Source organism: Herpailurus yagouaroundi, unplaced genomic scaffold (genome assembly GCF_014898765.1).
Source record: "Herpailurus yagouaroundi ecotype Mexico unplaced genomic scaffold, PumYag 182, whole genome shotgun sequence".
Lineage (NCBI taxonomy): Eukaryota > Metazoa > Chordata > Mammalia > Carnivora > Felidae > Herpailurus > Herpailurus yagouaroundi.
Window position 1 is genome coordinate 6,406,758 of NW_024412413.1, and position 23,104 is coordinate 6,429,861.

Below are 23,104 nucleotides of genomic sequence, written 5' to 3' on the forward strand. Positions count from 1 at the left end.
GGTCTGGATTTGAATCCGGGCTGGGCCACTTAGTGACTGTGTGACCTTGGCCAAGTCGCTCAACCTCTCTGTGCTGCAGCTTCCGCCTCTGTAAGTTAGAGATGCTGGGGTCTGCCTCACTGTGTTGTGCGATGGTAAATGAGTTGATGCAAATGGAGCACTTAGAATAGCGCTTGACTATTTGCGTGATGTTTAGCTGCGTTTATGACATAGGAGTTCAGTTCAAGAGACGTGACTCAGTCTAAATGTGTAATTACTGTGGTTAGATTCTTAACTACGCCGAGGGCCACCTTCAAGTTTGGAGCTCGGGAAAATCGAGTGTGTGTCCATCAGTCATGGGCGGTGCGTTGAAGGAGGCACCGTGGCTCACGTCTGGAAGGCCATTACTGTCATCTGGCGGTTACTTACGCAGGCTTGAAGCGGTTTCGTATCTACATGGGCTATATGTTTCATATACATACGAGATACACATACATGTTAACTATTAACTGGAAGCTGATTGTGACATACATCCTTTCAAAGTTCATAGCTTAGTACTCTGCCTAAAAAATTCTACTCACACTGCTTCCCATTCTGTCAAATCCAGACATTTTACCAAAAAAAGTTACTAGGTTAGTGGTGTTCCCTGTCAGTTACAGGGATGGTTTTGCACCTGTTGTGAGTCACTTGTATAACACACCAGGTGTAGTTTACACAGAGGCAACCCCCCAATCGTGCCTTTCAAAAGTATTTAGGGGCGCCCGGATGGCTCAGTCGGGTGAATGTTTGACTTTGGCTCAGGTTGGGATCTCGCGGTTTGCGGGTTCAAGCCCCGCATCGGGCTCCGCGCTGTCGGCACAGAGCCTGCTTGGGATTCTCGCTCTCTCCTCTCTCTGACCCTCCTCCACTTGTGCTTTCTCTCTCAAAATAAATTAATAAACTAAAAAAAAAAAACACATAAAAATATCTACATAGGGGCGCCTGGGTGGCTCAGTCGGTGAAGCGTCCGACTTCGGCTCAGGTCATGATCTCGCAGTCCATGAGTTTGAGCCCCGCGTCGGGCTCTGTGCTGACAGCTCAGAGCCTGGAGCCTGTTTCAGATTCTGTGCCTCCCTCTCTCTCTGCCCCTCCCCCGTTCATGCTCTGTCTCAAAAGTAAATAAATGTTAAAAAAAAATTTTTTTTTAATTTACGTATATTTTCTACAGGATAAAATTAAATTTCTAACTTGATTTAAAAGCTGCATGCATGTGAGATCATTTCTGATTTGCTCTTTATTTTTTTCATTAATTTCTTTAATGTTTATTTATTTTTGAGAGAGAAGAGAGTGAGAGACAGAGCGTGAGCAAGGAAGGGAGGGCAGAGAGAGGGAGGCACAGAATCCGAAGCAGGCTCCAGGCTCTGAGCCGTCAGCACAGAGCCCGATGCGGGGCTTAAACTCACAAACTGCGAGATCGTGACCTGAGCTGAAATTGGACACTAACTGAGCCACCCAGGTGCCCCGTGAGTGCCTTTTCTAGCTTCCTTGGTTGTGACCACTGCTGGTAGAGAACAAGGGAGCTGTTAGTACTCTGGAGACTGACGGATCGTAAACACAGCCTCCAGGAGAGCCAGCCTATTAGCTCCGTGAGCAGCCTGCACTGCTTCCGAATTATTCATTAGTCCTTTAGAACTTGAACATTATAAATTATGAAATAGTGCTGTTTCTATGAAAAATAAAATCCACTATATCTGGGATTTTTCAAATTGAATTCCATTATATTCAGGATATAAACAGTGTAATTATATACAGAGTACAAAATAATGAAACCAGAGTGATTTGCTCAGCCTTATATAAGCAGTCAGCGTGGCCTTCACTGGGTAGACGGTCGTCTACAGCTGTAAATCAGATATGCACTGTTGGGGTACCAAGGGATTGCAAGGAATGTCCTCAGGGTTGGATGAAGACAGAGTGAGAGCAAAAATACAAGTGAAGAGCATTGAGAACCAGGATCTAGAAACCAGAACATTAGAAAGTCAGTAAAGGGACGCCTGGGTGGCTCAGTTGGTTAAGCCTCCCGACTTCAGCTCAGGTCACGATCTCACGGTTTATGAGTTCGAGCCCCATGTCAGGCTCTGTGATGACAGCTCGGAGCCTGGAGCCTGCTTCAGATTCTGTGTCTCCCTTTCTCTGCCCCTCCCCAACTTGCGCTCTCTCTCTGTCTCTCAAAAGTAAGCATTAAAAAAAAAAGTCTGGAAAAATGTGGAAATCAAGACTGCTGTGTTTCTAAGGTCAGGCAAGTGCCCCACAGCCATCAGGCATCAGTTAGCCCATTCTTCCAACCGATGGGACAGCTGTCTGCACCCCCAGGGCTGCTGCTCACCTCCCACATCTGTCAGAGCACAGAGAGCCCACCCCCCACGCCCACCTGCCCCACACTTAGAATGCTGCCCAGTGCTCCTGCCGACCAGTAGGATCCGAGCAGCATGGCTTTCTTTCTCCTGATTTTTGTTTTTTTGTTTTTTAATTTTTTTTAATGTTTTTTTTTTTTAATTTATTTTTGAGACAGAGAGAGACAGAGCATGAGCAGGGGAGGAACAGAGAGAGAGGGAGACACAGAATCTGAAGCAGGCTCCAGGCTCTGAGCTGTCAGCATAGAGCCCGACGCGGGACTTGAACTCACAGACCGCGAGATCATGACCTGAGCCAAAGTCGGACGTGCAACCGACTGAGTCACCCGGGCGCCCATCTCCCTCCTGATTTTTGAATAATCCAGTCATTGAAAAAATCCGACACGCTTATATTCCAAGATGAGCACTTGGACTTATAAGAATGAAGAATATTTCCTTGGAGTGACACTAAATCTGCAAAATCCTAAGTCCCAGCAGCTCAGAGTTGCGAAGAGCCTGGAAGTTCCAACCACCCCCTGCCCGGTCCTTCCCACCCTCATGCCCCCAGCATCCTCTTGGTGAGCATCCTCCAGGGGACCATGCTGCCCCTCTCCCCACTCCACTCCTCTTCCTCCTCCTCCTCCAGGCAGCCATTCTGTCCTGGGGCAGCTCTGTGAGGAATGATGCCTTTACTTATGTACCTTGCTGGGTTTCTGAGCTCGGATCAGCCAGGCCCGTGAGAGCAGGGGCTGGATGTGTCTCCTTGCCCTGTGTCCCCATCTAGCAGAGCACCGGCTCCTCCTCGTAGATGCTTGCTAAGTTGTTTCTAAATTCCTCATCGACTTGGTCTTAACTCTCTCGCTTGGACCTTTACAAATAAATCTCTTGAATGATTGAAGATCACTTTCAGGCCAGTGTGCCTCCCACATCGGGCAAGCCCCCTTTCTCTGAGCCACTTAAAAGTCTGCTTGTCCAGGTCTCTCCTCCACAGGGACCGCTTGTCCCTGCTCCTCCAGGCAGAGCCGGGGCTCGGGCCCACCTGCCCATCAGCCACCAAGAGAGCCTGGCCTGTTTCTCGCTGAAACACGGATCTACTCTGAACCTGTGTCTTCCTTACACGGAAGAGAAGCCTAGCGGAAGGAGATTTGTTCTTCGGGACCACCTCGCCAGAGAAGGCAGAGCCCCTTCTGGAAATTGTGCTTTCTCTCTATTATCCACGTAAAGCCACAGCATCTCCTTCAAATAGCAGGTTTATCCCTTTCGCCTTTTTTTTTTTTTAACCCAGAAAAAGTATGTTTGTTCTTAGCATTTCCAACCCCCCAACTCTTAGCTCATAGGGGCCCTTGGCCTATTTTTTCCTACAGGTTCTTGCTGCCCTTTTCTATTCATCTTTGGTTACAGGCCCCTCTGACTGCCCAGGCTCTCCGTCTTTGTGCGACTTCTTGTGACACCCGAGCTCGGTGTTCACCATGTATCCCATGCACGTCTTTTCTTACTCTGCAGAAAGCCAGGTGACATTTTTGAAAGGAAGCCTCTACATTATCTTCCATCATCCTTCCTTTCTCAAGACCTAAGCCTTGGAATCTGCCTCTGCTGAACTTCTTTAACTCCACATTTAAGGAGTGGGGGGCGCCTGGGTGGCTCAATCTGTCAAGCATCTGATTCTTGATTTTGGCTCAGGTCATGATCTCACCATTTGTTAGATCGAGCCCTATGTGGGGCTCTGTGCTGCCAGCACAGAGCCTGCTTGGGATTCTCTCTCTCCCCCCACTCTCTCTCTTTCAAAATAAATAAATAAACATTAAAAATATAAATAAATAAAAGGAGTGTGTATCTGGCAGGGCTCTTTTCCATCCTAAGCTGTTGTGAATTCTGACAAAGCATGGTCACTTCTTAAGGCTCTGGCACATCCACCTCGCCTCTGAGTCTCTGTCCTGTTCCAGGCAAACCCTGCTGCTTGTGGTCAGAGATTTTTCTGTCACCGCGCAGGACAGGAAGCTGCCGTGGAGCTTTGCTCTCTGAGCAAGGCCCGGCTCAGGGGTACTCGGCTGGTGAAAGAGTAAACCCACCTACAGGCTTACAGATCAAGTTCATGTCAAGCCCCAGGCTGGGAAAGCATCCGCACACTGGTCCAGCCATTAGCCATCCATAGCTTTGTATCTGACTCCGCCAAGAGGCTAATTAGCACCATTTACATTAAGTGGTCAGGGCTGTCGCCAGGCTTACCTGGCAGGGACTGCCAACAGGGAGCTCCTCGAGTGGGGTTTTTGTTGCGACTACCTGATTAGGCAGAACTAGACCCAGAGAAAGCAAAATACGTAACCTGTGGTGAGTAAAGACGCTCAAAGGCATCGTGTGCTATCCAAATGGGCTAGGTTATACTGCACTGACAAGTATCCACCCCCCCGCCCCGGCCCCCAACCCCGTCTTAAAAGCTTAACACAACAACGGTTTATTTCTTGTTCAGCTGAGGGTACAGGTGATTGTCCAGATTACCTGTCCTTTGGGTAACGCCTTGATCTTCCAGATGGATGGAAGCTTCTCCTGCCTGAGGCTGGAGCGCCTGGAAAACCACCTTGTCTTTCATGTGGCACAGGAAGAAGGGACTGGTCGAGTTGAGCACAGGCACTTTAAAGGCCTTGGAAATGACTCTCCTCACGCCTGCTTCTGTTTCATTCGGCAGCTCTCGTCACATGGCCACTCCAACTGCAAGGCCCAGGAAGTGTAGCCGCCGTGCACCCCATGTGAGCGGACATCAGTAAGGTCTCCCAAGTCACCATGTCCCTCTTTTTCATACAGGTACTTTGACGAGCCGATGGAGTTAAGGAGCAGTTCTTTTTCTAGCTGGGATGACAGTTCAGATTCCTATTGGAAAAAAGAGACCATCAAAGATACGGACACTATCCTGAAACCCACGGGCTATTCAGACAGGTATGAACAGAGAACAGTGGGATTGTAAATATTGAGGCCATGGGTCTCCAGGGAAATTCTCTAAGACTAGCGAATGATTTTATTCTACTGTTTCAAGAATATTCTTTGCATCCTGGTCTGTTTTCTGACCTTACAATCTTGCCTTTCCCAGAACGTCCTATAAATGGAATCATACGGCAACTGGCCTTTTTAGACCGGCTTCTTTGACTTTTCGTAGTGCATGTGAGACGCTTGTCATGATGTTCCTTCCTCTTCGTTGTTGAGTTGTTTGTCCGTTCACCTGTCGAACAACTACCTCCAGTTGTTGATTATGAATGAAAGACTTTACAATCTCCTGTCCAAACCGGACAAAAGTGCAGGGAGACCTAGTAATACGTTGGGACAACAGGCACAGCCTGGGATTATGCTGGGTGACTGCAGTCTGTGGCCAGCTTAGTCATTTTGTATCCTGCGTGATGCAGAACGGTGTCTTCCGTGCATTGCAAACAGTGCCCTCAGTATTCACCAACTTACCTCCACAGGGAGCTGAAGATCAAAATGCTGGGTCTGTTTAAATAGGAAAATTCCTTTAAATGTCGGGGGCTTTGGATATTTACTCATGTTTTTTTAGAATTTTCAGGCTTTTTTAAATGGCCTGAAATCCTTTTACAAAATTCCTACTGTCAGCTTTTTAAAAAGTAAAATGGCATTAGTATACATTATAAATGAGAAGTGCATTTGCCTCACCTCAAATTAGTTTAACCTATTTGGGCTGGGTTTTTTTTTGTTTGTTTGTTTTCATTTTGTGTGCTGGCAACACTTAAGATCTGTACTCCTAGCGAATTTCATGTATATAACAGGGTATTACTTTCTCTGGTCACTCTGCCTACTTTACATCCCCAGAACTTACTCATCTTGTAAATAGAAGTTTGTACCCTCTGAACATCTGCCCATTTCCCCTACCTTGAAGGCTGTGGGAAAGAAACACCATTCTACACACTATGAGTTTCACTTTTTTTTTTTTTTTTTTTTTTTTAATTTTAGATTCCACCTATAGGAACAAAATCGTGCGGTATTTTTCTTCTTTGTCTGGTTTATTTCACTTGGCATGAAGTCCTCCAAGTTCATCCGTGTTGTCACAAATGGCAGGAATGGCAGGATTTCCTTTTTTTAGTGGCTGAATAATGTTCCACTGTATATATATTTTCTTTATCCATTCATCCATCAACAGACATGTATCTTGGCTATTGTGAATAATGCTGCTGTGAACATGGCAGAGATTTCTTCGAGATACTGATTTGTTTGTGTCAGATACAAATCCAGAAGTGGGATTGCTGATCAAATAGTAGTTCTATTTTTTATTTTTATTTTTTTTAATTTTTTAATGTTTATTTTTGAGAGAGAGAGAGAGACAGAGCGTTGGAAGGGCAGACAGGGAGACACAGAATCCAAAGCAGGCTCCAGGCTTTGAGCTGTCAGCACAGAGTTCGATGTGGGGCTTGAACTCACGAACCGCGAGATCATGACCTGAGCCGAAATCAGACACTTAACCGACTGAGCCACCCAGGCGCCCCTCTGTTCTTAATTTTTTGAGGGACCGACCTCCATACTGTTCTCTGTATGGCTCTGCTAATTTGCGTTCTCACCAACAGCACACAGGGGTTCCCTTTTCCCCAGTTCTCCTCCATACTTCTCTCTTTTGGTACTTGCCATCCAAACAGGTGTGAGGTGACATCTCATTGTGGTTTTGACTTGCATTTCCCTGATGATGAGTGATGTGGAGCATCTTTTCAGATACCTGGTGGCCATGAACTTCCTTTTTAGAACTGCTTTTGCTGTGTTTCATGAGTTTGGGTGTGTTGTGTTTCCATTTTCATTTGTTTCAAGATATTTTTTTATTTCCCTTTTGATCTCTTCATTGACCCACTGGTTGTTCGGGAATGTGTTGTTTAATTTCCATATATTTGTGAACTTTCCAGTTTTCCTCTCCAATCACTGATTTCTACTTGCAACCATTATGGTTGGAAAGGACACTTTATATGATTTCAAGCTTCTTAAACCTAACGTATGATTTAAATTTATTTTGTGACCTAACATATATTTGTCCTGGAGAATGTTCTATGTGTGCTTGAGAATGTGTGTTCTACTGCTATTGGATGGAGTGTCTTGAATGTGTCTGTTTGTCCATTTGGTCTAAAATGCTGTTGAAGTCCAGTTTTTCTTGATTTTCTTTCAGGATGATCTGTCCATTATTGAAAGTGGGATACTGAAGTCTCCTATGTGATTACAGTACTATTTCTCCCTTCTGATCTGTTAATATTTATATCATATATTTAGGTGCTCCAATGTTGGGTGCATATATATTTATAATTGATCATAAATGTGTGTGTGTGTGTATATACACACACACACACACACACACACACACATACACACACACACACACACACACACACACACACATTTATATAGTTCTATAATGACCTTTGTTCCTTGTTACAGTTTTTGGCTTAAAGTGCACTTGATCTGATATAAGTGTGGCTATCCCTGTTCTCTCTTGGTTTACATTTGCGTGGAGTATCTTTTTCAGTCCCTTTACTTTCTGCCTATGTGTGTTCTTCAAGCTGAAGAGAGTCTCCTGGAGGCAACATGCCGTTGGACCTTGTTTTTTAATCCATCTGGCCACTCAGTGTCTTTTGGTTGGTGAATTTAGTCCATTTATGTTTAAAGCAACTATCAATAGGTAAGGATTTACTAATGCCATCTTAGTAATTGTTCATTGGCTGTTTGGTGGTTCCCTTGTTCCTTTCTTCCTCTCTTGCTGTCTTCCTTTGTGAATTGATGACTTTCCATAGTGGTATGTTATTATTTCTTTCTCTTTCTCTTTTGTGTGTATACTATAGATTTTTGCTTTTTTTTTTTTTTTTTAATTTTCTTTTTAACGTTTATTTATTTTTGAGACAGAGAGAGACACAGCATGAATGGGGGAGGGTCAGAGAGAGGGAGACACAGAATCTGAAACAGGCTCCAGGCTCTGAGCTGTCAGCACAGAGCCCGATGCGGGGCCCGAACTCACGGACCGCGAGATCATGACCTGAGCCGAAGTCGGCCGCTCAACCGACTGAGCCACCCAGGCGCCCCTAGATTTTTGCTTTATGATTACCATGAGGCTTACATAAAACATCTTATAATTATAGCAGTCTATAAACAGCCTATAGCTGTCAGCACAGAGCCCGACGCAGGGCTCAAAGTCACGAACTGCGACATCATGACCTGAGCTCGTCGGATGCTCAACTAACTGAGCCACCCAGGCGCCCCTATAACAGTCTATTTTAAGTGGATAACAACTTAACCTAGATTACATACAAGAATTCTACCCTTTTACTCTACCCCCTTTACATTTTATGTTTTTGATGTCGTAATTTACCCCTTCTTATATTGTATATCAAGTAATAAATTAATGTAGCTGTAGTTATTTTTACCATTTTTGTTTTTTAACTTTTATACAGAGGTAAGTGATTTATACACCACCATTGCAGCATTCAAGTATTGTGAATTTGACTGTACACTTACCTCCATCAGTGAGTTTTATACTTTCATGTTTTTATGTTACTAATTAGCATTCATCAGTTCAGCTTCCAAGACTCCTTTTAGGATTTCGGTGACACAAGTCTCTTGGTCGGCAGGGTTTGCTTGTTTGTTTGTTTTTCACTTCGAATATATCTTTCCCCTGTCTCCTGGCCCTGCTAGGTTTCTGCTGAGAAATCTGCTGATGGTCTCCCAGGGATTCCACTGTACATGATGAGTTTCTCTTCTCTTGTTGCTTTAAAAATTCTTTTTCAGGGGGCACCTGAGTGGCTTAGTCAGTTAAGCATCTGACTCTTCATTTTGGCTTGGGTCATGATCTCACGGTTTGTGGGTTCGAGCCCCATGTGACAGTGTGGAGCCTGCTTGGGATTCTCTCTCTCTCCCTCTCTCTGCCCCCCACCCCCTGCCTCAGAAAACAAAAACAAAAAACAAAAAAACTTAAAAATTCTTTTTTTCCCCCCTTATGCTTTACCTTTATTCCCATGACTTACTCATTTCATAACTGGGGGCCTGTATCTCCCTCTCCCCTTCACCCATTTGGCTCCTTCTCCCACTCCCCTTTTGTCTGACAACCATCATTTGTCTGTGTCTATATTTATACTTCTGATTCTGCTCTTTTTTTGTTTGTTTATTCATGTTTTTTTTAAGATTTCTTTTATGAGTTGAATCGTATGGTATTTATCTTTCTCTCTTTTTGTCTTTGATTTTTAACAGTTTTATTGTAATGTGTCTTGGTAAAGATCTCTTTGGGTTGAATCCCCTTGAGGACTTTTGAGCTTCGTGTACCCGAATGTCCATATCTCCCTCCAGATCTGGGAAGTTTTTAGCTGTTATTTCTTGCAATAAGCTTTTCGCTCCCTTTGCCCTCTCTTCTCTTGATGGGCCTCCTGTAACGCGTAAATTAGTTTCTTACGGTGTCCCATATTCATATAGGCTTTCTGCACTCAGTTTTATTCTTTCTTCTTTTTTTCTCCTCTGACAGGATGATTTGAAATGACCTGTCTTCGAGTTCACAAATCCTTCTGCTTGACTCAGTCTGCCGTTGATGTCCTCTGTTGTATTCTTCAGCTCCAGAGTCTCTGTTTGGTTCTTTTTTGTGATTTCCGTCTCTGTGTTGAACTTCTTATTCTGTTTGCGTGTCATTTTCCCGACTTGGTTGAGTTGTGCGTGTTCTCGTAGGTTGCTGAGCTTCTTTAAAACAGTTATTTTGAAATCTTTGTCAGCCGATTCTTTGGGATCGGTTATTGGAAAATTACTGCGTTCCCTTTGTGGTGTCGCGTTTCCTTGATTTTTCGTGCTGCTTGGCGTCTTGTGTTGCTGTCTTCGCATCAGAAGAAGAGTCACCTCTTCCTGTCTCTACCGACTGGCTTGGGGTGAGAAATGCCTTCACCAGCAGCCCTGCTAGGGATCCTGAAGCTTTCTCAGACCTTTTCTATGGAAATACCACTCTATACTACTCGTTCCCTTTTGGGGCTGGAATCTTCAGATGAATGCCGTCTCTCAATCCCACAAGGCCAGGCCAGGTGCCCGAGCCTCCTGTGTACTCTCCCTTGGTGCCCGGAGATGCTCCTTTGTGTACTTCCTCCCAGTCCCAGAGCGGGCTGGCTTTCTGCACACACTCAAAGGCTTGTCCTCGCCGTCTGTGGGGGCTTGTGCAGGGAGCCGACTATGAAGGTGGGAGATGTGTGGGTGAGGTGCACAGAGCGTTGGAAGGCATCCATGGGCCAGCGGGGGGCTCCATGGGCAAAGTGTACCCAGCTGCTTGTGAGCAGGCTTCCTCGTGGCGTCCACAAAATGGTCGGTGGGACCTACGTGCCTTTGAGTTCTGAGCCCCGGCTGCTGTGCTTCCAGCCTCTCCCAGCCCCTAAGCCATGCAGATCACCTCAGTACTCCGGATGGGGTGGGAAAGAAGGGGCATTTTCTGCAGTGTCCCACCCAGCAGGGGAAGTCGGGCTCCCACTCACCAGCCTCTCACTTTCCCCCATGGGAGATATTGCAGGCCAGGGGGCTCTCTCTTGGTACTGAGCTGTGCCGCCCGGGGAGAGGGGTGACTCAGGGAAGGTGAAACTGTGCCTCTTACCCTCTTTCTTGTGCCCAGTCTTGGATCATTTTACTCCCAACAGTGTGTTGGAATCTCTCTGCTGCACCCCTGCGTCCTGTCTGTGGACAATTGTCAAAATCAGTGTTCTGTAGGGGGACGATGGTAGAAAACTCCCTACTTCACCGTCTTGCTGACGTCGCTCCTGTTCTGCCTGTTTTTAATTATAGACCTACTGCCCGCCGTAAGCCAGACTATGAGCCAGTTGAGAACACAGATGAAGCCCAGAAGAAGTTTGGCAATGTCAAAGCCATTTCATCAGATATGTACTTTGGAAGACAAGCCCAAGCTGATGTAAGTGTCCAGAGAGTTTGTGTGTGAGCCCTATTGAGCAGGAAGCGAGCAGGGACCTGAGAGCCAGGGGAGGAGGTGATAGGCACAGAGTGGGAGCGACTCAGACTGTGAGAGGCCCCTGGGCCCAAGATGATGGGGGCGGGACTCAAACCCAGGTCCTCCTGACTCCTCCCCCTCACTGCCCCAGCTGGAGAAGAGGCTAGAAGGTAGGGATCGTGTCTCACGTTTCTCTGATTCCTTTCTCAGTGTTTTGAACACACATCTATTTAATATGTTTGGGAAAAATTTCAGGCGATTTTTGATACAGCTGTAATTTACTTAACTTTTTAATTATTATTAATGAAGTTAAATGGCTTATATAGATATGTTCGGGGAGGGTATATATGTTTATTTTCAGGTTGTTGCCTCTCGCCTTAGAGGAGTCTTGCTACACAGAAGGATCATACGGCAATGGAGAGGCCTAAGGTTTTTTCTAATGTCGGGGTGCTGGTGTGCTTTTGCCAAAGCTCTCGGAGGCGTGCATCACTGCCAGGTTTCTTGGGCGACACAGGGAGCTGCTTCCTAAAGGCACTGAGTCTATTTCGTAGCAACAGAGCTTTGCCCGGCACTTCAGGAGCTTAGAGTTACCACTTGCTCTTCCCACCCCCTAAAAGCTGCCTTATTTTTTTTTTTTTTTAATTTTTTTCAACGTTTTTTATTTATTTTTGGGACAGAGAGAGACAGAGCATGAACGGGGGAGGGGCAGAGAGAGAGGGAGACACAGAATCGGAAACAGGCTCCAGGCTCTGAGCCATCAGCCCAGAGCCCAACGCGGGGCTCGAACTCCCGGACCGCGAGATCGTGACCTGGCTGAAGTCGGACGCTTAACCGACTGCGCCACCCAGGCGCCCCAAAGCTGCCTTATTTTAAAGCTGGCAACATTTAAGTCTACTTTGAAAGTCACAGAGCAGAGCCCATGTGGGCAGCCGTGCAGTGGCCTCTGCTGGCCGCTGGTGGGCACAGCGCCGCGACAGAGGTGCCCTGCTGCTCTCTGGTTCCCCTGCCCTGAGCAGCTGTGAACTGACAGCTCCTCGCTGATTCTTTTTGCAGAATTGCTCACAGCCTTTGGAGGCTGATGTTTCCTATTCCTTGTCTTCTCTAGTATGAAACCAGGGCTCGGCTGGAGAGGCTTTCGGCGAGTTCCTCCATAAGCTCAGCAGATCTGTTTGATGAGCAGAGGAAGCAGACGGCAGGTAATGGGGGGGCGGGGCTGCCAACAAGGTTGGTGCCCGCTGTGTCTACAGCATGAGTACGTTTTCTCTGCATAGAACTTTTTACTTTTCCAAGATCATCCGCAACCGTCACGTGATGCTCTTACCCCCTCTGTGAACAGAGCAGAAGTTACCGTTTCAGGCCTGGCGTGTGAGGAGACCGGGTCAGGACATTTAAGCGACATCCCCGGGTTGCCAGAGAAGTCATCTTCCTGGAACGTGTTTCCTGGTCCAGTGCAAAGGCCGTGTCCGATTTGTGTGATATCACAGCCCCGCGGGTGGACGGCCCTGGGCTCCTAGCTGTCACTGACCGCTCCCTGCCTGAGACCTTGAGTGTTTCATGTCATTTTCCAGTCTTCCCAGACTCCTGCTCTGTGAAGCGGGTAGATACTACATCCCGCGCAAGGTGGCACTGAGGCTTAAGTGAGGTACTATGTGTGAAGTGCCACCTGGGTGCCTGGCACCCAGGGGAGGCAGAGGCAGGTAGAACAGGGGACTTCACCAGGCTCAGTCTTCGAGGGAAGGCAGAATGTGGCTGTGGAAACAGGCAGGTGCAGAGGAATCTCCTGTCTCCCCAGCCCTCTTAGGGTGCAGACCCCATGGACGAGAGATGCCTGGGAGCCCCAGGGAGTGCACCTCAGAGCATGGGCCCATCCTGGACGTCCAGAGCCGAGCCGGTCTCTGCTTGTGCCTCTGGGTCCCTGAGCCATGACTGAGTCCTACCCAGGCCTCAGCCTGGCCAAAGGCGACGGGAAGGCTGTGTGTTCTTCCTTCGTCACAGCTCGCATTAAAGGAGCGGTGTCCTATGAAGTCACTTCAGGAACCCACTCGGCGGGAGAGCCCAGGGGGAGGGGACCTCCAGAGCCAAATGCTCCAAGCCCAGGACCACCCGCTCCCCCTCGTCCCCAAACCTGGAGGAGCCAGGCCTGGGCACAGGTGACCAGCATGGGCAGCTGCAGAGAACAACTGTTTTCTGAGTACAGCGAGAAACAGCCTCAAGAGAGAAGGTCGTGGGACAGACCCGAGTGCCTGGAACCTTCAGTGCTGGGGTGTGGGGGATGCTGGAAGATCCACTGTGGCCCTCAGGTTCAGTAAGCACACCAGGCTGCGTGCTGCCGTGGGAAGGAGCTCTCCACCCAGGGGATGCAGGGCCGCAGGGGCAGGTGGGGGCCAGGGCCTCAGCTGCTGCAGGGAGCCCACCAGGCAGGGGTGCTCGGTGGGGCTGCGGCTCTCGGGCCGCTCTCTGGGCTGCCTTCTGCACCGAGTCCGGGTGGGGCAGGGTGGCTCCTGGACTTGTATTCTTATCTCTTGTCGGGACTTCCTCTTGTGGCCGCCTTCCCAGGTGGAGGGGTGCTGGCCCTGCGCCCTTCGGAGGGGAGCAGGGGAGCATCCCCACAGCCCGCCTCCCCCCGCCAAAAGGGTATCAGGTCAGCCCCTCAGAACCTCAGGTGTTGAAAGTCGTCCCCCCCCAACCAGCTGTGTGTGATTTTGTAATTCAGGTTATTGGAAGTTTCACTCTGAAACCCTGTTTGTTTAAAAAAGGAAAAAAAAAAACATTTGGAGATCAAATGAAAACTCTTTCCAATTGTTGAAGGAAAATTGTGGCCGGCCCATGTATGCTTTCCTGTCCCCTTTCAGAGAACAAAGGTTCTTTAATTGTTTGGGCCCTGTGTGGGTCCCAAACTCAGGGTCACAGAAAGGGTGCCACCCCCCGCCCCCCCGCCGGCCTTCGTGCTCCCTCCTCCATCCAAGCCCACGGCTCAGACCATGGTCACCCTCGTTCGGCATCTTCCATCAAGTGCATCATAAAAGTTGCCTTCGGTAACGACCATAAGTGTAAGTGCATTGAACAACTCTTATTAAATATTTACTTTTTGTCAAGACTGCATTTCGGCAAACAGCAAAAGCTGGTTAAGAGTCTCTTCTGGGTTTCTTATCTTACAAGCTTTCCCATCTGTGAAATCTCAGTCATTGAGGAGATCATGGTATACTTTATAATTTCATTGCGGTGGGGGGACTGGGGAATGACTCCAGATTCGAAATGCCTCCTGGTGAAACAAAATGCTTCCTGGGGATGTGTTTAATCCAGCAGCCTGGACATTTGTCAAGGGCCCTTCCCTTTCAGGATACCGGAAGGACCAGATGAAAAACACACAAAAGCACCCGCCGCCAGCCTGGCGTAGCGCCGGACCCTGTGGCCACCCTCCCAGAGCAGGGTCAGCTGGGGGAGGTGGGACTGCCATCACCTGGGTCCTGTGTCGGGAGGCAGCCACTCAGGGCACTGAGTGACAGAACAGAGGCAGCTTTGGGACAGCAGAAGCTCCGAGCCCAGTCTGTCCCCTCGGGGTTTTTCTTTTGAGAAAATGACTCTGGTTATTTGAATCTGAGCGTGTCCACCGGGAGGGCCAGAGGCGCTGAGGCCCTTCTCTCCTAGGCCCCTTACTCAGGCCCGCAGTCCAGGCATGTGACCTCTCCGGGGCCTGCAGATCTCCGAGCACTGGCCTCAGTCCGCAGCCACGTGATTTTGTTTGGTCAGGCGGTGAATGTGTTGGTCACAGCTGCGCCGTGGCGTCGCCGACCCGGAGTCGGCCGCCGGCCGGAGTCTCGTCACTTGGGCACAGGGCTGCTGTGCGGGCGGCAGAGAGGTCACCGCCGTGCTCTGTTTGTTATTAAACTCGTCACTCGTGTCATGTTGGAAACCCTTTCTTTTCTCCCTTCGTCCCCATTTCAGGGAAACGGGTACATGACCGTCTACTGAAAATCGATTGTTTGAGGAGCTGGGGCACCGTCCTGGGCTCCTCGGGCTTCTGCAGCGCCGCCCTCCCACCTCCTGCAGCTACCCCTTCTCCCTTCTCCGGGCGGATTCTACCCAGAAGTCTCTGGTCGGCCCAGGTTTCACATCCTGCCCTTGCTCCCTGCCGCTTGGCTCTCAGCTCCTGTGGGCCTTTCCAGGCTCAGTTCCCAGCGTTTTCCTGCTCCAGCCCTGGGTGCACGCTCCGGGCATCCTCTGCTGTCACCAGGGTAGAGGCCATCTGATGACCCCCCCCCCCGGACTGGACCCTAAGCCCTTCAGGGACAGGACCTGTCCGTTTTCATCTCCGTCCCCTGGCAGCTGGCATGCCTGGCACAGGGAAAGCCCTCAGGATGTGTCTTTTGAGTGAACGAATGGACGGGTAATGAAGGAGCCCTGGAAGCAGGGGTGCCGGTCAGCGGGTCCCTCAGCCAGCTGAGCGTGGGAGCCACGGTCCTCACTGTGCTCGTGCCCCTTCCAGCACACACAGGAACGTCCCCTGCCCCGGCTGTGATGTCACGTGGCCAGTGTCAGGCGCCGTGTGCACATTGCCGTGGTTCCTTCTGTGCGGAGGTGGCCTCCGAGTCTTCCACCGAGAGACGGCCCCATGGGTCCCCATCTTGGGTGACTGTGCAAAGCACACCCCCTGCCGGCCCGTGGCGGGCACAGTGAGGTGCTAGCACGGTGTCACTTGGCCTTCCCAACTGATACAGGGCCTCCACGCCAACCACTTAACACGGCGTGGCTCGGCTGGCCCCGGCCCCCGGCCTGGACACTCCGGGGCCTCTGTCTCTGTCTTGCCACCTTTTCGGTTGCTTGAGCCAGAAACCTGGGAATCAGCCTTAATTTCTCTCTTTCCCAGCCCCCCGCTGCCAGTTGGTCCCTAAGCCTTCTCGGGACACTCAGACTCACCCACCCCACTGCTACTGGCTTCGGCTCGGCCGCAGCCACTTGTGCCTGGACTGCCTCGGTGGCCTCTAACTGCTGGCCAAGCTCTCCCGGTGCTGTTATCAGTTGATTGTCTGCCTTCCCCAGTAGGCAGTAAGCTCTGGAAAAGCAGGTTTGTGATGATGTCCTCAGCACCAAGCCCGCTGGGGGTGTAATGGGGACAGATAGATAGCAGGGAGACCGGGCACCTGACCTAGACCATAGGTCAGGGAGCCTCTTCCTGAGGAAGCAGTTTGAGCCGTCATTTCCTGGAGCCCATTGTGTAGTCTGAGCGCACTGGGGCTCTGCTGCCCTGGGCGGCCCTCAAAGGAGACACGGCACCCAGATACGAGAGGAGGAGGGAGACCTCACAGACCCGGGAGACCTTCAATCAGCTTTCACAGGTTTGCAGGCAGCAGACCTACAGGCGGAGGGTGGGAAGCCACCTCCCTGCCAGAGACCTGACACCCGCTCCGGAGTTGGCAGGCTGCTTACACTCCCAGGACTTAGATGGATAGTGAGGATTAAGTAAGGAGTAAAGGTGCACCATAACAGAGGCTAAATCAGATCTGAGTTTGTTTCCCTCTTACATGGGACTCTGGGGGGGCAGTTCAGGACATGTGCTATGTTCCCAGATGCCAAGGACCTAGGCCCTTCTCCTCTTGTTGCTCATGATCTCCTCTCCATACTTCACCTCATGCCCAACATGGTTGCTCCAGCCCTAGCCATCCCATCTGCATCCCGGCTAGCGGGAAGAGGCAGGGAAAAGGGCAGGCCTCAGCCCTGGATGGCACTTCGGCTTACATCCCATTGGCCAGAACCCTGTCACCTGAACACACCTTGTTGCAAGGGTTAGAATTTGGGAGCTCTGTACAGAGAAGGGGAGGAGAGGAGAGGAAGGACTCTAGGGGACGGGCCGCCATCTCAGGGCACCTGGGGACTGTACCTAGTCGGTGAGGGATCATGGTCCCAGAGCTGTCCCGCCTTAGCTGTGCTGTCTTCTTTAAGTGCTTCTCAAGTTGGAGGGGCGCCAGGGTGGCTTTGTCGGTTCAGCCTCCCGCTCCGGCTCAGGTCACGATCTTGCGGTTCGTGGGTTTGAGCCCCGTGTCGGGCTCTGTGCTGACAGCTCACAGCCTGACTCCTGTGTCAGATTCTGTGTCTCCCTCTTTCTCTGCCCCTCCCCTGCTCATGCTGTCTCTCTCTGCTTCTCAAAACTAAATAAACATTAAAAAAAATGTAAAAACTTTCCCAAGTTGGAAACTTGTAAGTGGAGGTGCTTCTGCTAAGGTTCCCCCCTGTGACCTCTGGTCCAGACCTACCCAGCCACTGTGGACCTCTCCAGGTAGTGGCGCAGCCGTGACCCTGCCTCTGCACACTCAGGATCTCATACTAGCTTCCTGTTTGCTATGAAGACCCATCTGCAGGCCAGTAGCAACACTGGTGAGCGGCTGTGCTAGGATTTGAACCCAGATCCAGCGTCCAGGCTGGGCCTCCACTCTTTTATTGGCCAAGGCCTGCAAAACTTTAAAAAGTCAGCTGGAGGGGTGCCTGGGTGGCTCAGTCGGTTGAGCATCCGACTTCGGCTCAGGTCGTGGTCTCGGCTCATGGGTTCGAGCCCCGCGTCGGGCTCTGTGCTGACGGCTCGGAGCCTGGAGCCTGCTTCGGCTTCTGTGTCTCCTTCTTTCTCTGCCCCTCCCCTGCTCACGCTCTGTCTCTCAAAAATAAAATGTTTGAAAGAAATAAAAACAAAATTAAAAATGAATAACAAGTCAGCTGGAGGCAGAGAGGGGAGGAACCCGCACCGGCGGCCCCTCCCTGCATGGTGGGCACAGGAGCGGTGCTGGGGATCCACACTGTCCCTTCTGGGCGGCGTCCGTGTGGAAAGATAAACACGTCCATTCCGTTTTTTCTTGGAAAGGGAACTGGCTTCTGTTGCTTAAGGGGCAGGTGGGTGCGGCTGGGTCGTGCAGGGGTGGCTGGGCTTGGCACCCTAGGACCTGCAGGGTTTGGGCTCGCTCACCGTCACGGGGCCCCTCCAGCTTTCTGTCACACCTCTGGGACGGAGCCTCAGCCCGAAACCCTGGCTGTCTGCTCCGGAGCTGCCGCCGCTCAGGTGCGACACCACCCATGCGCTTCAATTGCACTGGTGGAAATAGGCTGATGTTTCCGCCGGCCGCCAAAGCCGAAGCAAAGAAATCCCACTGGTTCTGGCCTCAGGAAGCAAGGTGGGGGGTGAGCTTGGCTCCGGCTCGGAGTCAGAAAAGCCTCAGAGAGACACCTGTGCGTTCGGCTCCCCTCCCTAGTGAACCTCGTTCTCCTGTCCTGCAGGCTTCCCCTGCCCTGAGTGGCAGGTCACAGAGACAGCGGCCACTGCGGTGCCTTATCCCCACCGGCAGCCCCAGAGCAAGCAAAGGCTCCTCTCCCTGAGAGATACAGGAGTCCCAGGAAGGCTCTGATCAGCCAGGCCTGGGTCACACGCCCACCCCTCTGGATGGAGTCCACGGGGCTCCCCAAGAGAAGGGAGGAGGGCTTGTACCAAAAGCGCGGGGGGGGGGGGGATGTTGAGCACTCAAAACCTAGAGATGTCCGCCCATCTGCCATTTACTGAGTATTTACCTGTCAGATCTTGTGTTCAGAGGAGGAACCAGGAGCCCAGAGAGGGTGAGAAAGCTCCCCAAAGACACACAGCTTAGAAGAGACAGTGCCAGTATTTGAACCCCTGGTGGTCCCAAGACCCAATACAACATCTGCTCTCGTACGGGGTCTTACAGCTAGTTCAGGGTGGGGCTGGCACTGAAACAGGGTCCTGACCCCACCGCAAGGTTCTTCTCCCTTCCCCCCAGCTGCTGCTTGCGGGAAGCGGGAAGCGGGAGGGGAGGGGATTCTGTGCCCTCTAAGGTCATGGAGTGCCCTGGGCACCGGTTGTGCCGCCTGTCGCCACGGTCCAGTGACAAACGGCATCTGTTCTGTGTGCAGGAAGCTACAACCTCACGAGCGTGCTGCCCACTGCGCCTGACATGGCCCAGTTTAAGCAGGGAGTGCGATCCGTTGCTGGAAAGCTCTCGGTCTTCGCTAACGGCGTCATGACTTCCATTCAGGTCAGTGCCCCGGGGGTGACAGGAACGGAGTGGGGTGGTTGGTGGCTCCGGCGTGGAAAGCGCAACTTGGACCGCTCTTCACCTGCTGGCAAATTTGATTTCCTGTTGTTGATTTATATGTTTGCTACGGTGTAACCCGGGGCGTCGAAAACCAGAAACTGGGCTTTTATTTTTGCTTAAATGTTCTCGTTGATGACTCTAGAGGAATTGTTACAGGAATTGATGGTATGCTGCACTTCTTTCCTGTGTTGGAACAGAGAAACAGGAAGAAGAAAATAAAAACTGCCCATGATCCCAAGGACAGCTTCTGTTACTGTTTCGGCATATTTTATTTTAGTTCTTGATTTCTATGCACATCTTCTTAGAACTCAAAAGGGTTAGGCTGTACAGATGATTTGACATTCTCCGTGGTGCTCTGCTGTGAGCATTTCTGTGTAATTCTTCAGAAGCTACCTTGTGCTGAGCGAAAATGCAGAACATTTCTTTAACTCTTCCCTAATTTGGGGATTTACGTGGTATTTCGGTCTCCGAAGTAAGGCAAGGTTGGGGCATCCTCGCGTACCACAGCGCAAGGCCATCTCTTAAGGCTTATTTCGTGAACCTTCCGGTGTACGTCCTGTTGTTCTAGGATGCTGCTACTAATGCGGAAACGTGGCCACGGGCGGTGGGACCTGATCAGTGCGGCCTCGGCGCCTCTGAAGGGGCTTCCCCGCTTGGGGAGGGGGTGGGGCGGCCCCCACTGAAGAGAATCCCCTCCGCCCAGAGGTTCCTGCTGTCTTGGCTGCTGTCGAGAACAACCTCTGGTTAGAATTCACGGGGCTCTTTTCACGTCCCTGAGGTCAGCTGAGCCCCCATCAGTCCTGCCACGTAGGTGACATCCACATTTTAGGAAGGTCATCCCCCTTTATTTTATAGATGCAGAATCGGAGGTACGGAGGTTAAGTTGCTTCTGCAGGATCGCTCAGCTGAGCCAGAATTTCAGGGTTCAGACTCCACGTGTGCTACACCTGCCTCCCAGAGAGAGGCTCCCCACTTGGCTCCCCACCCCCACCCCCCAGATGCTTTGCGCCCCTCCCCACAGACCCTCCCACAGCGCGGGAGCCGCAGGTGGCCGCGGGGCTCAGGGACAAGATGTCCTCCTGTCCACGGCCCACGCAGACCTCGGCATCAGGAAGCCCCGGCTGTGGCCACGCCCCTTCCAGTTACTGGGCTCTTTGAGGGGATGGGGGGGGTGGGGGGCGGCGTACGTTCCAGATGCCAGACAGACAGTCGGTGCTCTGTGTTCACTGCGATGTCAGTTTGGGAACGCTGAGCGTTCGGTGCGCGTGAGAGGCAGAAACCGGCGCTGAGCGCGAGCAAACATGCGTCTTGCTTCTCTCTCGCCAGGATCGCTACGGTTCTTAGCACCCACGCGGGGTCGCGCGTTTCCAGAAAGGCCTCTTGACGTGAACCAGTGAGCACGTCGCAGACCGCAGTGAAGACCGGACAGTTTTGCAGATTTTTCTGCTGCTTTTTCACATGGTATACATGCATTCCTGATTTCTAATATTTCCTTTGAGAAATTCTCATTTTTGATGTAGTAGAAGCTCTATTGTAATTTCTGTTTTGCGTTCCTTCCTGCCCATGCGCTCCTTTGGGCATATCTGTGTGTAGCCTTGCTTTATTTGTGTGGAATCTGGTTCCAGCAGCTGGGGGTCTGGAGACAAGGGCTTCTCCCACCTCTGGGGGCTGAGAGCCTTCGTTCCGGGACTGGGGGAGGGGGGTCTCAGTGCCGTGTGACCTGTGGGCTAAGGGCTACCCCAAGCAGTTGATGCTCCAGGGGCCCGGAGAAACCAAATTCACCAACACACGTTTCATTCAAAAGGGAGCAAGGAATAAAAACAACAGACCAAAAATGTCTAATTTGGCAGGTTGCTTCATTTGTATTTCCACATGTTACAGTGATTTCAAAATAATGTTTAAAGCCGTCTGTCCCTTTGTATGATCTATAAATTCAAAAATAATTTACAGTGAGCACTTTTAACAAGGCTAAGCTTCTGCATTGCCAAGGGAATTAATCTTCTGACACGGTGTTGCTGTTTGAATTTATGGGAGATGTCAGCTGAGAATCTCCTGAGTGTGTTTACGAACCGACATAGTGGACAGAATTTAAAATGAATAAGGTAAGAAGACAGACCCACGGGAAATATCTCAGTACAGGGGAGAACAGTAGTTGTAACTGGGTAGTTTTGTTAATATTTTTTATCTTAATCTTGGTTTTCAAAAAATTACAGAATGTGTATAAATGAATAAAGAAAAATAATTTGGCTGTGTTTTAGACAGCGTTAGAATATATTGTTCAGCACAGTAAAATATATTTGAAATCTGATGAACCAGAAATGTGGTTTCAACTGAATATTTTGTGAATTTTTCTTAAAAGATCAAATTTGTAGACTTCTAAATATAATAAACCCTTGCAGCAGATCGTGTTGCCTATTTTTTTTTTTTTTTTTTTTTTTTTACAAAAGCCTTTGTAATGAATCTTGTAAATCAGGGCTCATGATATAACACTGGCATGCATTTGAACTATGATATAATTAGAGATGGATCTGTTTTTCATGTACGTTTGGGGCCTGATGTGCAGCTGTCATTAACTGAGGTGTTGTCCCCAGGGCAGTGGCAGGTGGGGTGTCCTTGCTGAAAGTGAGGATGTGCACAGTGGCATGTCCCGAGCCCAATGTGTTGCTGTAACAAGATACTACAGTCCGGGGGCTTAACGGCTCTGGAGACCAGAAGTCCAAGACCAAGGTGCCATCAGGGGTGACTTCTGGAGAGAACTCTCCCCCTGGCTTGTGGAAGGCCACCTTCTCTTCTCTGCCCCTCATACAGAGGCTGGGCTCTGTTCCTCTCCTTACAAGGGCACCGTTCCTGTGGGATCTGGGCCCCACCCTTCTATGCTCACCTAACCTCAACTACCTCCTTAAAGGCTCATCTCCACGTAGAGTCACATTGGGAGTTAGGGCCTACACACACGAATTTTAGGAAGACACAACTCCGTCCCTAACAGTGTCCGTAAGAAATTTCCACACTGGGTTAGCCCTGCTCCAGCCAGGCTGGGGCCTGGGCTCATTCCACATCCAGGAAATCCTCCTGGATTCCTGCCCAAGGTGGTTCCCTTGCTCTAGATCTGAAAGTGGCTTTTCCTTGAACTGCCTCACAAGGAAGGGCCTCTGCAGCCCCGCCCCCCAGCCTGGCTTGGGTGCCTTTTCAGGGCCTTCTGGACCCCCTGTCCCAGGGATTCAGAGAAAACATCTCAGTGCCCGACACCTTCCCCAGCACGTGTGAGTGTGCATCGTGCGTGTGCAGGTGTGCCTCCTGCTGCACGTGGGGGGTTTTGTTCGTGTTCCTGGCCCGTTTATCCTTGGGCCTCGGTGTTTGTTTTGTTTCATTAGCAGTGTGAGTGCTTCGTATATAGTAAGGATGTTGTTAATAACCGTTCTAACAAAACGTGTTTTGGACCTATGGATTAAAAAAGAAAATGGAAATAGGCCGATCCAAGGGTCTGGTGGAAACCGGCCCAGCCTGGGCTGGGGGGTTAAGCCGTGGTGCTCTGCAAAAGGGGTTTATTGCGCTTTCATTCTTGGGAGCAAAGCCGGTAAGGACCGGATGACAGTTCTGAGAAATTGAGAAGGCCAGGGGGCGGGGCTGGTTTTACAAAGCGTTTGCCAGAACAAATTCTCCTTGGAAATGCAGAATTATTTAATCACCCTGGAGAGCGGCTGGGAACTAGATGTGAACCGAGCTGTGGGCGCGCCCCGATT

At 50.3% G+C, this 23,104-nt stretch overlaps 1 protein-coding gene across 2 annotated transcripts in view; it reads left to right on the forward strand.

Moving 5' to 3' along the window:
* The window catches only part of ARFGAP3 (ARF GTPase activating protein 3), a 54,215-nt gene extending 32,447 nt beyond the window's left edge, over positions 1 to 21,768 (forward strand). For both annotated transcript variants that reach the window (XM_040490637.1, XM_040490638.1), the window contains 5 exons: positions 5,148 to 5,279; positions 11,115 to 11,238; positions 12,380 to 12,470; positions 19,183 to 19,304; positions 20,691 to 21,768. In XM_040490637.1, the coding sequence (XP_040346571.1) occupies positions 5,148 to 5,279; positions 11,115 to 11,238; positions 12,380 to 12,470; positions 19,183 to 19,304; positions 20,691 to 20,708 (487 nt within the window). In that variant the 3' untranslated portion in view covers positions 20,709 to 21,768. The remainder of the gene's footprint in view (positions 1 to 5,147; positions 5,280 to 11,114; positions 11,239 to 12,379; positions 12,471 to 19,182; positions 19,305 to 20,690) is intronic.
* The last annotated feature ends 1,336 nt before the right edge of the window (positions 21,769 to 23,104 follow it).